General features: G+C 42.7%; 1 protein-coding gene across 1 annotated transcript in view; it reads left to right on the top strand.

Annotated features, from left to right (window-relative positions):
* LOC117369320 (nodal modulator 1-like) overlaps window positions 1-16178 on the top strand; it is a 110055-nt gene that overhangs the window by 74316 nt on the left and 19561 nt on the right. The window contains exons 19-24 of the mRNA XM_033963747.1: window positions 1406-1615; window positions 2104-2186; window positions 2438-2597; window positions 6603-6729; window positions 7762-7875; window positions 13526-13653. Of these exons, the coding sequence (XP_033819638.1) occupies window positions 1406-1615; window positions 2104-2186; window positions 2438-2597; window positions 6603-6729; window positions 7762-7875; window positions 13526-13653 (822 nt within the window). The remainder of the gene's footprint in view (window positions 1-1405; window positions 1616-2103; window positions 2187-2437; window positions 2598-6602; window positions 6730-7761; window positions 7876-13525; window positions 13654-16178) is intronic.

The raw sequence follows: 16178 nt of genomic DNA, 5'->3' as shown, positions 1-16178 counted from the left end.
TCGTTCATGTGAACATTTCTTAAGAAAGAACTGAATATTTCATAGAAACATAGAAGATGACGGCAGAAAAGGGCTACAACCCATCAAGTCTGCCCACTCTGCTTACCACCCCCTGTCTATGCCCTAATGACCCAATTTCCTTATCTTGACCCTCGTAGGGATCCCACATGGGAATCCCATTTATTCTTAAAGTCTGGCACGCTGTCTGCCTCGATCACCTGCACTGGAAGCTTGTTCCAACGATCAACAACGCATGACTGTATGAGGTAACAAGGATCAGGGTTCTGTTGCACCTTTCAAGTGTGTCTTGACTGTGTGTGCACAGGCTTTACCTCAAAGAACCTGCCCGGGCGATTACATAGCCCCAGAAGTATGCAAATACTACTGCCCAAATCTACAACTTCTCTGAATACTTGCGTGTGTATTCGGTGCATGTGCACGTGTATTTTGTAAAGTTTGCCTGTACATTGTCAACCCTATCCCGGCTCTGCCCAAACAATGCATTTATGCAGTTCCCATAAACATAGGCACAAATATTCTGTGTGCTTACCTTTTATGTTTATACTCCTGTGCAAATGTATATGTGCTCTTTTCTACAAGTGAAACATTTATCTCCATAGAGTACTTGTGCACGTTTACCCTTTTTTTTTTTTTTTTTGCAGTGGGTGTAAATTTGTGGAATACTGGGAATCATTGTAGGTCAAGCAGGTGCCTATGTTGCCTTTGCAAGCAGGGACTTTGTGAAAATTGTGTTTTAGGTGCCCTGTTATGAAATTCCCCTGTTACATTGTAAAAGGGTGACATTGCTCAGAATTTCTTACAAGTGAAATTTTTTTATATTTATTTGCATTTCAAATTAAATACAAGAATCCTCTTGTCACAGTAATACAGAGCACAATTATTAAAGAGTATATATGAGTTGTTATCAAAAGTTCAAGAAAAAACATAAGAAACTATAAATCATATAAACATTAACACAATATCCAAAACTCTTCCTTAGACCACACAAAAGCCATGTAAGAAAGATAGAGAGATCTCTTACTATAGGAAAATTAGTTACAAACAAAACTTAACACAGTACAAACCAGCCTTCCTTTCTTTTACAGCTCTGTTGCATTAATTTTTTAGCATCCATAAAAGTTCAAAGCTGCTCTGGTTCAAAAAATACATATTTTATACCAGCATGTTTTATCTGACATTTACATGGATAGGATCAAATGAAAAGTTTTAACCTGTTTTGGTTAGCTTGCATTCGTAAAAGTACTCAGACTGCAATATAGTCAGATAGTTACAGAAATAACTGGGAAATGCTTTAATCCATAATTAAAAAGGGACACGTATTTGTAACAGAATTCAGTTTGGTTGGGGGGGAAAAAAATTCTTATCCTCTCCTTTCTCAATTCAGGTCATCTATTAACAGTGAGCCAACCTTGGTCTTAGGACCACTAAAGTCTCTTCAGGAGATACGTCGAGAACAGCACCTAGCGGAAGCTGAGGCTCTTCGGCAAGCAAGAGAAAAGAAGAGTCCTGAAGATGGAGGAATGAAGCTTCCTGTGCAGCAAATAGTGGATGACCTCCAGGGACCATTTTCTTATGAGTATTCCTACTGGGCAAGGTAAGGGCTGTCTGGGTAGTCTAAACTAAACCTTAAGTTTATATACCGCATCCTCTCTTTAGAGATGGAGCTCGGCACGGTTTACAGCGGCCCCGTGAAGTATTTTGTGTGGCACCGGTCGAGGGCGATGCAGTGTTTTCCTCTGTTGCCCCCAGGTGTTTACCGTCTTGCTGCAGCGTTTGCGCGGCCCCAGAAAAAGTTTTTCGGCTAGTGCGGCCCAGGGAAGCCAAAAGGTTGGACACCCCTGGTTTACAGGAACTTTAATATAAGGCAGGAAAACATAAGAGTTAGTGATTATAAAGAGGGCAGTGAGATTTACATTTTTGAGAATAGCCAAGTTTTCAGATGCTTTTGGAATAATTGGAAGGAGCCCAGATTCTGCATAATCTTTCTTGACATCTTCAGGACTGCTCCTTTGTAGGAAACTTTTAACCTGCTAATGGGTAGATGGAAAGCTAGTAACTTGAGCTTGTTTTGATTGCTTTTAGATCGGGTGAGAAGATTACTGTAACACCTTCATCAAAGGAACTTCTTTTCTATCCTCCTTCTGTGGAAATGGCTGTTAGTGGAGGTGAATATATGTAAAAAGAGAAATCAAAGAAATGAATAAATCCAGCAGCCTCTTAATTGTTTTTCACTATTCCATATGACTTGACTAGATGAACAGTCCCTACTTCTGGGAGCTGACATCTAGTATGTATTTTACAAATCATCATATAAATATGATAAAATAGTATATGGAAATGAAGTAAATGTAATGCACTGGCATTAACATGCACTTACTGATTTTTAATTGTTGATGCCTTCTTTATCATCACAAAGACAGTTGCCCAGGAAGGCTAATAGAGATCCATGGAAAAGCTGGTTTATTCCTAGAAGGACAAATTAATCCAGAGCTGGAAGGGGTTGAGATTGTTATCAGCAAAAAGGGTTCACATGCACCATTGATAACCGTGTTCACTGATGGTAAAGGATCCTACAGGTGAGTATCAGACCAATTTTCAGACTATTCCAGTACAGCTTGTGCTCAGCTGCTGGGGTTTAGTGCTTTATATATATCAGGGTTTTTTTTTTTCTTTTGTGGTAAAGTGGATTAATAATAGTTATTTGCTGACTTACTGCTAGTGTATCACTGCATTGTAGGTTTTCTTTACCATTTAGGGGTAATTTTTTTATAAACTGCATACACTTGTAAAAACGCATGATTTTCTCTGTGCAGTCTTTGCTGGCTTTTCAAAGCAAAAGTAGGTGTGGAAAGGTGCAGACCTTGCCCCTCTGATCACTCTGCTTAGTCTGAATAAAGGCTGTACGTCTATAAAAATGTACTCTAGATTAATTTTCAAAAGCATTTCTAAAATTCTCTCCCCTGTAAAATAACTTTATTTATTTTTTTCTAATTCTTTATTCATTTTCACATCTTACAACAAGTACATAAGAAATAATTAAATATTCATACAATTCACTTGTACAACTTATTCAATAATAAATTCTAGATTATCCCCCCTCCCCCCACCCATTCCAAAAGATCTGCTAGAAGCTGAGCTCCAAGCAGATTATAAATTTTGTAGTGAATACGTGCGAATTGTACAATAAGTGAAAGTTTTTATTATTTAGAGGGGAAAGACCTAGCACCATTAAAATCCAGTTGTTGTTTTTTTGTTTGTTGCCATTGAAATTACAAGTTGAAATGTATGCACTCACAAGAGCTTCTTTCTCTCTCTCTGCCACATGGCTCTCGGCAAGTCTGAGCCGCAAGCGCAGGAACTTCTTTGTTGAGTTTGTAAAACATAAGATCTCAAGGCCAGCACAAGACTTAGGGGGTCCTTTTACTAAGGCGCTATGGACGCGTTAGCATTTAACACGCGCTAAAATGGCTAGTGCGCCTTAGTAAAAGGACCCCTTAATGCACTCTGTGGCTCAGACTTGCTGCATTTGATCCTGTAAAACAGTTGCTGGCTTTGATTGGTTGCTTAATGCTGATTCTTCATCGTGGAAAAAAAAAAGGTGTTTTTTATTTTTTCTCCATGGACAATGAGGATCAAACAGCCACCCTAATGGGGGATGTCATCGGGACAGAGCCAATTTGGGAATTGCTTCAAAAGATGAGAAAGCTCTTGAAGAGCTTGCTGAGGCTGTGCAGGAATTCTTGTGCCGTTTACTGTAACTTTAGTCATATGGATTGGATTTCATATACTGCTTGTCATCTGAAGTTATGGCTGATTGTGTGATAGCTTCCTCTTTCATTTAGTTTCTTTTTAGAAATGGCTCAGACTCTAAGGCCCGCTTACATTAAACTCACCCTGCGTCTAACAATCGTTGCTAAACCAGGTTGAATTGGTTTAGGGTCAACCTAATTTACTGACTTATGCACACAATGGCTCACCGCAGGCTTTTCTGTGCGTTTGTTGCAGCCTCTGACTCTGCCATGCAAATTACCTCATTAGTATTAAAACAAAGTCATTAATAATAAAAGGAGCACTCTGATCAGTGCCCTCGATGGCCCGTGATAAAAAAAAGAGAGGCAGGGGGGATGCCTACTCCCTCATGCCTCAGAAAACCGGATTCCCCCCCCCCCCACATATCCTGCCTCCCCCCATACAGTCTTACCTCGGCCACCCAACCCACCCCCGTGCCCCACCCCCATACCTTATACTGAAGAAGACAGCAGGAGGGATGCCTCTCCAAAATGGTGGGCCTTCCCAGTGCATCCTGGGAGTGAGCTTCGATGGCAATTCCAGTAGTTGGAACCCAAGGACAGTATTGGATGGATTTCTAAGGTCTATGATCCAGAAAAAAAAAAGACACGTTATTCATGAAATTGTAATGCAAGTAGTTAAAGGGCATTCAGGTCTTTATCTGCTGTATTGACTACATTTACTATGTATTTTTTAGGTGCCACAAAGGTGCTTTCTTAACACCAAATTCTTTAATGGATTAAGGACATGCCTAATCTGTTAAAAGCTTTATTTAGGTTCTTCAGATCCTCTGCGCCACCGCTCAATAGACTTTTATAGTAGTGAGCTTTATGTGTCAGATCGTCATTGGCTCCATTTCATTTTATAATACAGTAAAACCTTGGATTGCAAGTAACTTGGTTTGCAAGTATTTTGCAAGACAAGCAAAACATTTTATTAAATTTTAACTTGATGTACAAGCAATGTCTTGCAATACAAGTACATACAGTATACAACCAAGCCGATGGTTCTTCTCTCTCTGACGCTGGAAGAGTGTAGTCACTGTTCTAAACAAGCATAGTATTGCAATACGAGTACATACAATATACACACGTCACATCATCACAACTGAGCCGATGGTTCTTCTCTCTCTGATGCTGCAGAAGGGTAGTGGACTGTTCTAAATGAACGAGGTCGTTTAGTATTTTGTATTAAAGTTTTTGGGTTGTGTAATGAATCGTCAGAATTTCCGTTATTTCTTATGGGGAAATTCGCTTTGATATGAGTGCTTTGCATTACAAGCGTGCTTCTGGAACGAATTATCCTCACAAACCAAGGATTTACTGTATTCTTTCTTTCGTTTTTGTGCTCTCAATTAGAAAGATTTTTATATCTCAATATTTCTTAAATATATATAAATACTTTATCATTTCAAATTCTTAAATAAATTACTTATCTTAGGAAATTATTTATTTAAGCTCAATCCGGGAGGGCTGGACCCGACATGTTTCGCACAAGCTTTATCAAGGGTCCCCCCTACAAATGAAAGAATCAGAATCAATACTTTTAGCCATTATCTTCCTTTGTTACTATCCAAAGCACAGAAACTTCAGTTATAAGCTGGACTTGAAAGTTCTAATCTTACCACAGTGGCCGATATCATCAAACCCTCAAGTGCTTTTAGAGTAAGATGGCATTGTCATCTTAAGTAAACACAACACAAGCCCCTTGAAAAACCAAACAATATAATCTCACTACACTTTCGACCTGGTTTACAGCACAGCACAACTACTCATGAAAGATCAGCAGAGTCCACAAAGAGAAGTACTAAACATTCCACAGGCATAGAGTTCCAGAACAAGGCAGAAAAACCCACAATTCGCACATCAGCAACGCTTCTTCTGTGAAAATTATTAAGAGAAGGAAAAAGCCTCAGATCCCCCCCTCCACCAAACCGGGAAACTCAGGTTGAAAACAGGTGGAGTTTTACAGGGTGTAATAAAGTCACTGGCATAAAAAACCTCCTCAATAATATTTCAATAGAGAAAAGCCTTGTGCAATGCAAGTGGAATATACTCTGCCTTGTATCAGGACCCCTATGATCTGAAAATGATTTGAAAAGCCAAATTCTATTGAGTAAACAGAAAGACACCGCACATCGACGGTGGCCAGCGTTTCGCTAATTATAAGCTGCCTCAGGATGTGAAGTCACAGTCAATCCTGCAAAACACAAAGTTATATATGATCAAATACTTAATGTTTGAAGGATAGCTGCTGTCATCTTAAGTGACATATATATGCAAATTCAAAAAAACAGCTGACTTTCCCTGCTCCCTATTGGATGGAAACCTCAAATCAATGAGCCCTATTCTACCTCAGCATTTAACCCATTAGGCTCTACTGTAGCCAACCAGTATATCCACCTCTGCTTTTTAAAGTTCAGAACGTGTATTGAACTTTAAAGAGCAGAGGTGGATATACAATTAAAAATGAATGTTAACCCATGATAACAGGAAAAACAATATCTTTAAACATGCAGTGGGCAGAGCCATCCTCTCTTGTAAGACTGCAGATTTGCTACACCTTAAGTCTCAGCAAAGTGGCTTATCATTGCTAAACATAGCATGCAGTGCAGAGAGAAAGAAGACTGTTTTTGCAGTACCATTGGCAGCAAAAAGACCAAGTTGGGCTGAAAATTCTAGACACAGGGGAAGTGTTTAGTTGCCATGACATGCTGGTGCTTGGGATTTGTTGAGCCTTGAAAGAAATAAAGTGAATAACTGTGTATATTTAATTTTTTTTTAACCATGAAGTGTTGGACCGCTTCATAGTGATTTGGAATATATTATTGCTGCCCAAAAAGAAGGGTTTATTTTGAGTGCTGTTGAGGACACCTTTGGAGACTTCAAAGCTTTTGCCTTGGCTGGCGTAACATTTGAGGTACATATTTTTTTATTCTTATATATGTAAATGAAAGAACAAAATACTTTTATTTTGTATTTTACTAGTAGGGTTATTATTTGGGCCAGCGCCCACCCTCCCGCCTCCACCGGGCCGCCAGGCTCTGCACCCTGTATCTCACCTCTGCCACTAGAATCCCTGGTGGTCCAGAGGTGTAGTGGGCAGGAGCGAGCTTTCCATGCTCCTGCCCGCAGCTACCGCTGCTAATCTGGTTGGTCGCTGCCTGCCGCGAATTCTAGCCTCCAACTACTGAGCCATACTGCGCAGGAGCGTGCTATGGCGCTGCAGGTCGGCGCTAAGTGGCTTCCTGAATGGCTCTCGTGAACTCTTGTTTAGCGCCGACCAGCAGTGCCAAAGCACGCTACTGCTCAGTACGGCTCAGCGGTTGGAGGCCGGAACTTATGGCAGGCAGTGACCGACTGGATTAGCAGCGGGCAGGAATGCAGAAAGCTTGCTCCTGCCCTCTACACCTCTGAACCACCAAGGATTCCAGCGGCAGAGGAGGTACGATAGACAGGGCAGGGAGGGAGGGAAGGGGGCTGTGTGCAGTGCCTGGTAGGGAGGTGGCTGGGTGTAGAGCCCTACAGAGGAGGGAGGAAAGGAGACTGTATGCAGTGCCTGGCAGGGAGGGGAGGGAGGGTGGGATGCTGGGTACAGATCCTGGCAGGGAGGGACACTTGAATATTAAGCTGCCTGACTTATATGCGAGTCAACCATTTTCCTCCTTTTTGGGGGGGAAAATGGGGGTCTCGACTTATATTCGAGTATATACGGTAACTGGAAATGATATACTGAAAAATTGATTATTTGCACTTTCTTTTTTTTTTTTTTTAATACACCAAAAAAGCTTATATTTTGCATAGTTGCACAAATGTCAGTACAGTTCAAACTATTTTATTGAACCTAGGAAGTTGGTTCAGAATGACTTCAGGCTCGATAGTGGGTGGAGGTAATAATACAAATATTTATTGATTTTTAAGATGTTGATTACAGTGCAATGCTTTTGAACAGATAAAATCAGAAGATGACCAGGCTCTTGCTGGAGTCCTCTTATCTCTCAGTGGTGGTGTGTTCCGTTCCAATCTCCTTACAGGGGAGAATGGGATGCTTACTTTCGCCAACCTGGTAATGTATACATTTTTTGTTATACCTTCATGTGTTTGTAGTAATAGCGATGAGTGGGCTTTATGTAAAGACTTAACCAGTAGACCTTGAGGGGCTTTATAGTCTTAGCAGTTTAGTAACACAGACCCCAGATTCTATATGCAGGATTAGAACCCACATTATCTGGTGTCTCTGGACATTCACAAATAATTCTTGGAAGAATTTGATACAAGGAAACAAAGGTTGAAACAGTCCTATGGGGTAGACTCAAATGCCCATTGGCAGTATAACCTGAGTCTGATTCCCATATGTGGCTTCTGTTTCTTGGGCTGGTAAACCGAGGTGTTGCAGCTATAGCATTCATCTCTTTCCTGAGAGGGCAAAAGTATGCAAAAGTGATTCTTATTGTCTGACTAGGAGGGCATTTAGATGGTCTCAATTCTAGATACTGGATTAATAGATGAAGGAGAGGAGTTGGTTAATGTTGGACAGCATTGGGGAAGAGAGACAGGAAGGTGCTGGGCTACACAAAGGAGATGTTGGACTGTTTGGGAGGTTGGAGGGAGAAGACAGGAGACTGAAGTGGAGGGCTGAGGAGAGTGGGTAGAAAATTGGGAGACCATAAATGTAGAAAAAAGTATTTTAATTTTAAATTAATTGGAATTGCCTTATCGGCCAACTAGACCAGTCCACACCAGTGAGTTGTATCACCTGACCAGCAGATGGAGGTAAAGAAACATCAGACAGCTCCCAGTGACCCCATAGGTATAATAGCAGATGTAGCCTGGAGCTACGTAGTTAGTATTTCTCTATCTCCAGCAGATGATTCAGGTTGGACTGGTGCAGCTGGATTTTTGTTTTGTTCTGGCTTGACTCCCACAGTCAGGCTATGGCCAGTAGCTTGCTGCTTGAGTTGTGGGGTTGTATGATCTCCCAGGGTTTGGTCCATGCGCTGTTTGCCGGTTGAGTTTGGGAATGACTTGAGACACCTTTTTACGAGGGTTTCCATTTGGGGGTTGAGGCCTTTGAGTTTCTGGCACAGGCATTGACAGACCCTGCCAGTGGGGATAGGACCTCTGCCCCTCCCTTCCTCTCCACTCCTCCTCACCCCTGTGGAGTCTCACAAAAAACAGAAAGGGATTGGGATTTGTATACCACCTTTTTGTAATGTTGCATCCACAATCAAAGCATTTTCCTTATCCATCCTGGTTGGCTCACAGCCTATCTAGGTTCACAGGGAGCAGTGTGGGGTTTGAACCCACAACCTCAGTGCTGAGGCTATAGTTCCAACCACTAAACCACACACTCCTCCAGAAAGGGGAGCCAGCTGTATCAACTTATTTCAGCTGTATAAAGTTTACAAAAATATATATTTTTTAATTTTATTAGAGTGTGTCAGCTTCGGAAAATGCACGTCACTGATGTACAAGTGGAAATGCATTAATAACTGGCTACTACTTATTTTAATTTTTCTGTAGTAAGTAGTGCTCATAGGGTAATTTGACTATTTTTGCTTCTCAGCCTGGTTCTACTCTGTTATATCCCATTCATTTTGTATTGATTTGGTGGATGGTAAGAGAGGAGAAATTTCTTACATGCTAATTTTCTTTCCCTTGAGACTTACCAGACTAGGCCAGAGACCAGCCCTGATATGCTGCTTCTAATTTGATTTTGGAGCTAATTCTGGCTGGTTACAGACAAGATGTTTTTTTGCTTTCATACCTTTCCCAGTGGAATGTGGAGAATCTGGAACTCCTCTTTCTTGTGGGCCAGCTTTTACCTTCCCCCACTCCCTATATCATCTATATCAGTGTTCTTCAACCTTTTTACACTTATGGACCGGCGGGAATAAAATAATTATTTCGTGGACCGGCAAACTACTAAGACTGAAATTTTTTTTAAAAAACCATCGCCGCCCCGTCCCCGCGAGCTCGGTCCCACAAACCATCTGATCCCATCCGCACAAGCCTCAAATAGTTATCATTTTATATTGAACATATTTTATTAAAGTATAAAAAGAAACAATATTCTATACAATTGTCATTTTATAAATACAAATAATACAGTGCAAAGATCAGCAAAACCCCTGTCTCCCCTCCCCTTCACATATATCCCCTCTACTATCAAGAAAACTGAATAAGCCAAATTATTACAGAATGCTACACAAATATCAAGTAACAGATTACCACAGTCACACATGACAGGAATGGTGTTAGGGGAGTGGAACTAGGGCAACTGCCCCCTGGTCAGAGAGATCCCTAAGCCAGCTGGAAGCTAAAGAAGCACTGCCTGGGCTTTGCACTCCCCAATTATGTCTAGCAAGATACATATTTCAAATCTGATATATTTGAATCACAAGATAGAAATAAAATTATTTTTTTCTACCTTTTATCGTCTCTGGTTTCTGCTTTCATTGCCTTTTCACTCTCTTCCAGCCAGTGTCTGCCCTAAGAACTTAAGAATTGCCACTGCTGGGTCAGACCAGAGGTCCATCATGACCAGCAGTCCGCTCACGCAGCAGCCCTCTGGTCTAAGACCAGCACCCTAACGGAGACTAGCCCTACCAGCGCACGTTCTTGTTCAGCAGGAACTTGTCTAACTTTGTCTTGAATCCTTGGAGGGTGTTTTCCCCTATAACAGCCTCTGGAAGAGCGTTCCAGCTTTCTACCACAGAACTTCCTTACGTTTGTACGGAATCTATCCCCTTTCAACTTTAGAGAGTGCCCTCTCGTTCTCCCTGCCTTGCAGAGGGTGAACAACCTGTCCTTAGCTACTAAGTCTATTCCCTTCAGTACCTTGAATGTTTCTATCATGTCCCCTCTCAATCTCCTCTGCTCAAGGGAGAAGAGGCCCAGTTTCTCTAATCTTTCGCTGTACGGCAACTCCTCCAGCCCCTTAACCATTTTAGTCGCTCTTCTCTGGACCCTTTCGAGTAGTACCGTGTCCTTCTTCATGTACGGTGACCAGTGCTGAACGCAGTACTCCAGGTGAGGGCGTACCATGGCCCGGTACAGCAGCATGATAACTTTCTCTGTCTCTTCAGTCCAGCATCTGCCCCTTCCATTCACTGTCTGTCTTTCCCTGCCATCTCTCCTCCTGCCCCCCCCTCCCCAATTTGGTCTGGCATCCATCATCTTCCTTCTGTTCCCCTCATCTCTATCCTTCCCTCCCCCCTGTGGTTTTTAGCATATCTCTCTTCTCATTTCCTCCACTCAGATCTCATATCATTCTCTGCTCTCTCTTCCCTTTTCTTCTCTGGTCTTCCTTCTCTATTTTCTGCCTCCATCTAAATTAAATTCTTTCTTACTATTTAGTCCCGTTTCCCTCTTTTCACTGTGTCTACGCACAGCTTGTCACTCCTTTCCCTCACCCCTCCATTATCTTACTATTTTCTTCCCCCTTTATTTATCTCCTCCTTCCATCCAGTATGTGTTCTTTCCCCACTTCCATTCAGCATCTGCTCTCCCCTCTCAACTGACATCCATCTGCCTTCTGCTCTCTCTCCCTTCTTCTCACTTCCATTATCTGTCCCCTTCTCTCTCTCTCATCTCCTCCATTCCATCATCTGCCCCTTCTCTCTCTCTCTCTCTCCCCCCCCAACTTCCATCATCTGCCCCCCTTCCCCTCACCTTTGTGGGTCACTTTCTTTCCCCTGAGGGTGGCTCATGTCAGAGGGGAAGCTTTGGCCGAGCAGAACCGCTTGCAAGGAACAGTGGAACTCACTTGATTGATGTCGATGCTGTTTGAAGGAAAAAAAAAAAGGTGGAAAAAAGTGACCTGCAAAGGCGAGAGGAAGGGAAACCTCCAGGACAGCTGCTCTTTGGCCTCCTTCAGCGGCCCAAGAGTCCAGACCAACAGCGGCAGCTCTGTGTACTTCTAACTTCGGCACAGAGCTGCCCCTAATCAATAGTTTAGCGCGGTTTCATTAGGCAGCCTCGGAGCCTTTGCTAGGCCGGCCCGCTTCGATGATGCGATGTGGGCCGGCCTAGCAAAGGCCCCGAGGCTGCCTTATGAAACCGCGCTAAACTATTGATTAGGGGTAGCTCTGTGCCGAAGTTAAAAGCATACAGAGCTGCCGCTGCTGGTCTGGAGGTGCGGAGACAAGGCAGGAGGCAAACGCGGTGGAAGGCAGGAGTCCTGGCACAGCGACTGCAACAGGAAGTTGCAAGTCAGCTGACGCTGGCCTTTCGTTGCGGCGGGGACCAAATCCTTCGCGGACTGGCAAGATTTTGTTTGCGGACCGGCGGTTGAAGAACTGTGATCTATATAGGCTTCGCTACAGGACTACTGAGGCATGGGAGGGGGGGGGCACTACACATTGCCCTATATGTCAGCGGTCTCAAACTCAAACCCTTTGCAGGGCCACATTTTGGATTTGTAGGTACTTGGAGGGCCGCAGAAAAAAATAGTTAATGTCTTATTAAAGAAATGACAACTTTGCATGAGGTAAAACTTGTTATCGTTTATAAATCTTTCCTTAATTGCTTCTGATAATTTCAGCTATACACGGTTGAAAGCAGTGCAACATGCAGAAAGTGAAGTTTAGATAGTTTTTCACTTTCTGCATGTTGCACTGCTTTCAGCTGTGTATAGCTGAAATTATCAGAAGCAATTAAGGAAAGATTTATAAACTATAACGAGTTTTACCTCATGCAAAATTGTGATTTAGATTCTAAAATATCAATTACAAGAGACAAGATTTTTGTGTAGTCCTCTAGGCTTTTTTGTAGAGGGGGGAGAATCAATATCCAACTTGTGCTTTAAGTGTCTGGTGGTCGCGTCCGCAACCGCCTTCAGCTCTCACCTCCTCCAGCACCGGACACAACCGCCATCTTACATCAAACAGTCACCGCCAGGAGAGTTGCCAAATTTCGTGAGAGTTCATGAGATTACGTACACATGCACAAGCCTCACTGCTGTAACCTCACGCAAGCACTTTCCTGCGTCTATATGCGATTGTCCTCTCCACTCCACCTCACAATCGCATACATATGCAGGAAAGCGCTTGCGTTAGGTTACAGCAGTGAGGTGGGCGACATTCCAGAACAATGGTGACATACCGAGGGCCTCAACATAGTACCTGGCGGGCCGCATGTGGTCCCCGGGCCACGAGTTTGAGACCACCGCTATATGTGATGCTGGTGGAGTTCACAAGTCATTTGTTCTATCTCCATATGCTGGTAGAGGGGACTAACCAATTTATTCTGGACTGGTCTGGTAGTACTCAAGAAAATTAGCAGTTAAGAAAATTTTTTTCTTTCAATAGTGGTGAATTCCTGTTGTTTTACCATGTCTGCGTGCATAGATTGGATAACTTCCCTGATCAAATTTTTCTGGCACTCTAGAATTTGGGTTCCAGTGGATCAGACGATATATGATGAGGAAAGCTGGTAACTGGTCCTAGAGGTGGACTGGTGGTTGTGTTGTGAAATGATTCTTTTGTTTAACTGGACATTGGACTGTGGACCCTTTGCTGATATTACATTATCATAAAAGTTGCATTGGTTTTTCTAAAGTGGTTAGAATTACAGATTTTCTTGTGCTATTGTTCTGAGTCAGGTAATTCATTATTTAAGAAGTAATTACAAAAGGGAATCTTGACACTTGAGTAGAAGGGACAATAACCCGTTTCATGAGCTCTTTGCAAACCCTGTTTCTTATCTCTCCTCAGAGCCCTGGTCAGTATTATTTTAAACCGATGATGAAGGAGTTTCGATTTGAACCATCCTCTCAAATGATCGAGGTGCAGGAAGGGCAAAATCTGAAAATCAAAATCTCAGGTTATAGAACAGCATACAGGTCAGCTGAGATGCTTTTAGGATTGGGTCTTTCTCAGTTTCTATTCTCCTGCAATATTATTCCCACTACCTTCTTAACATAAGTTAATTTCTTTCAAATACCCATTTGTAAATTGCCCGTCTAGTTGATGCATTTCATTTTCCTTGCTAACAGTATTGTGTTAAAAGAATGGGATTTTGCTTACATCTTTCTCAATGGTAGCTCAAAGTGGGATAAATTCAGGTACAAGTAGATATTTTTCTGTCCTTGGAAGTTTTAACAATCTCTAAGGCATTGGAGGGTTATGTAACTTGCCCAAAGTCCCAAGAAGCATCAATGAAATGTGACACTTGGCTTCCTTGGTTCTTAGGCAACAACAACATGAAGCAGACCATCCAATGTTGAAATAAATGGTTTATTCTGTTGCAAAGACATAGGATTCTATACTGTACCTTTTACTTCCTCTTAGTCGCAAACTTTGCAGAAGGGTATCACTCAAAGCTTCCAACTCATGTCCTTTAGCACTGGAGAATAGCTCCCTCTTCAGCTTTTCCTTCTGAAAGCAAACTCAAAAGGTGTGTTATGATTTGCTCTGCTTTCCTTTTCTTATTTTTGGGTATTTTTTCCATTGGTTCCTGTTTTTCCTTGTGGTTTCGGTGCTCAGAGATCCCATTCTTGGGCTTACTCCGCTGGGGATAGGATGTAGTCCCATCTGGTCCGCAGGCCAATCTCATACTGAGTACCTGTGGAGCCAGCCTGCTTGTGTCCCTTCAGGAGCTCGGGGTCCGTTCCCCTGGGAGCTTGCTTGCCTGCCTGTTGATTTATCAAAGGCTTGAGGGCAGGTTGTGGGGCCCTTGTGTCGCAACCCTGCAGGTATCAGGGAGCTGGCTGCAAAATTTCTCCCCCTGATAAATCGCATGGATCTTTGGAGGTTGGAGTCCATGGTCAGGGTCTGTCCGACCGGCAGCCAGATTTCCAGTGGTGAACTTCTTCCTGGCACTTTGAGGCAGAAATCCTTTCCCTGTAGGCAGGCTGCCGCAAACTGACAGACACCAGAAGTCACGGTGAATACTCCCATTATTCCCTGGGGGGGTGTCTGAAAAAAGCAGATTAGAGGGTTTCTGGGGTTAGGTTTCCCTACCTCCAAAACCTCTTTTTCGCTGTTTTTTGGGTTTAGGAGCAAATTTTATGATGGTGGCCATCTTGAATTTTTAGCAATTTTTGGCCTATCAGTTTCTTCTCTCAAGGTACAAGTGGCTGGCCTCTTGTGTTCTAGGGCTTGGTGAGGTATGCAATCATTGGTGTCTCACCCAGGCATCTCTCGCTTTTTGAGGGGGGATTTCCAATTGCATAGGCCATTTATCTTTTTGGACCTTGTTCTGAAGAGTCTCTCTTGGGCTTCGTATGAGCCCCTGCCAGATGCAAACCTCTTGGATCTTATGGTCAAGATTTTGTTTTTGGTTGCCATTGTCTCAGCGAAGCGGATCTCCGAGTTACAGACTGTCTCCTGTAGAGAACCATTTCTCAGGTTTTTGGAGTCTGGGGTTTCTCTGTGGACAGTACCTTCGTTTCTGCTGATGGTGGTTTCTGCTTTCCATGTCAAGAGATTCATTTACCCGCTTTTCATCCCACAGGTTTGGTGAAACAGGATAAGATTTTGTAGAGGCTGGATGTATGTAGTGTCCTCCTTCACTATTTGGATCACTAATGATTCCCAGCTATCCAACCATCTTTTTGTGCTGACTCTAGGTACTCAAGATAAGGCAAGACTGCTTCCAAGGCTTCGATTGTCAGATGGATTCATATGGCAATTTCTTCTTCCTACGTTGCCTACAGTAAACAGCCCCCTATTTCTCTCACTGCACATTCGACTAGAAGCATAGCTGCTTCCTGGGCAGAGTCTTGGGCTGTTTCGCCTGATGAAATCTGTAGGTCTACTCACACTTTTACAAAGTTCTACAGAATGGATATGGCAGTTTGAGAGGATGCTGCTTTTTGGGCCTCAGTACTGCGGGTATGCTCATCTGTCCCTCCTAGACGTCTGCCATTGCTTCTGTACATCAGCTACAGTACAGAATCCTATGTCTTTGCAACAGAATGGAAGATTAGGTTCTTACCTCGTTAAATCATCTTTCTGTTATAAGATGTAGGCCCACCCTCTAGATTTTTGATTCACCTGATTTCTGCCTCAGCCATTGCCAGTGTCTGTCATGGGTTTTCTTCTCCTGGCTTTAAGATTCAGAAGAGGCAAAACTACAGGAGTTTGAAGGTACATATTCCCTTTATCCTTTGGTGTTTTTATGGAGCCTCCTAGTTGCACTTGGCAGGTTGGTTTCTAGCTACTCATGTGTTTAATTGATTGTTCATTGTTAATATTCCTTATTGTCAATCATTGTTCTTCTGTCATAAGTTACAGAGCAGAACAGAATATGATTTGTTGCCAGGGAAGTTCCCTGTGCCCCTCCTTCTCTTTTCTTCTGTTTCAGTGGAGTTCGATTGCTTTGGTACTAACTGAAGAGGGATCTGCTCTCCAGTGCTAAAGGGGA

This window comes from Geotrypetes seraphini, chromosome 11 (genome assembly GCF_902459505.1).
Source record: "Geotrypetes seraphini chromosome 11, aGeoSer1.1, whole genome shotgun sequence".
NCBI classification, from domain to species: Eukaryota; Metazoa; Chordata; class Amphibia; order Gymnophiona; family Dermophiidae; genus Geotrypetes; species Geotrypetes seraphini.
The sequence above is the reverse complement of the archived record's forward strand: the minus strand, read 5'-3'. Positions and strand labels throughout refer to the sequence as shown.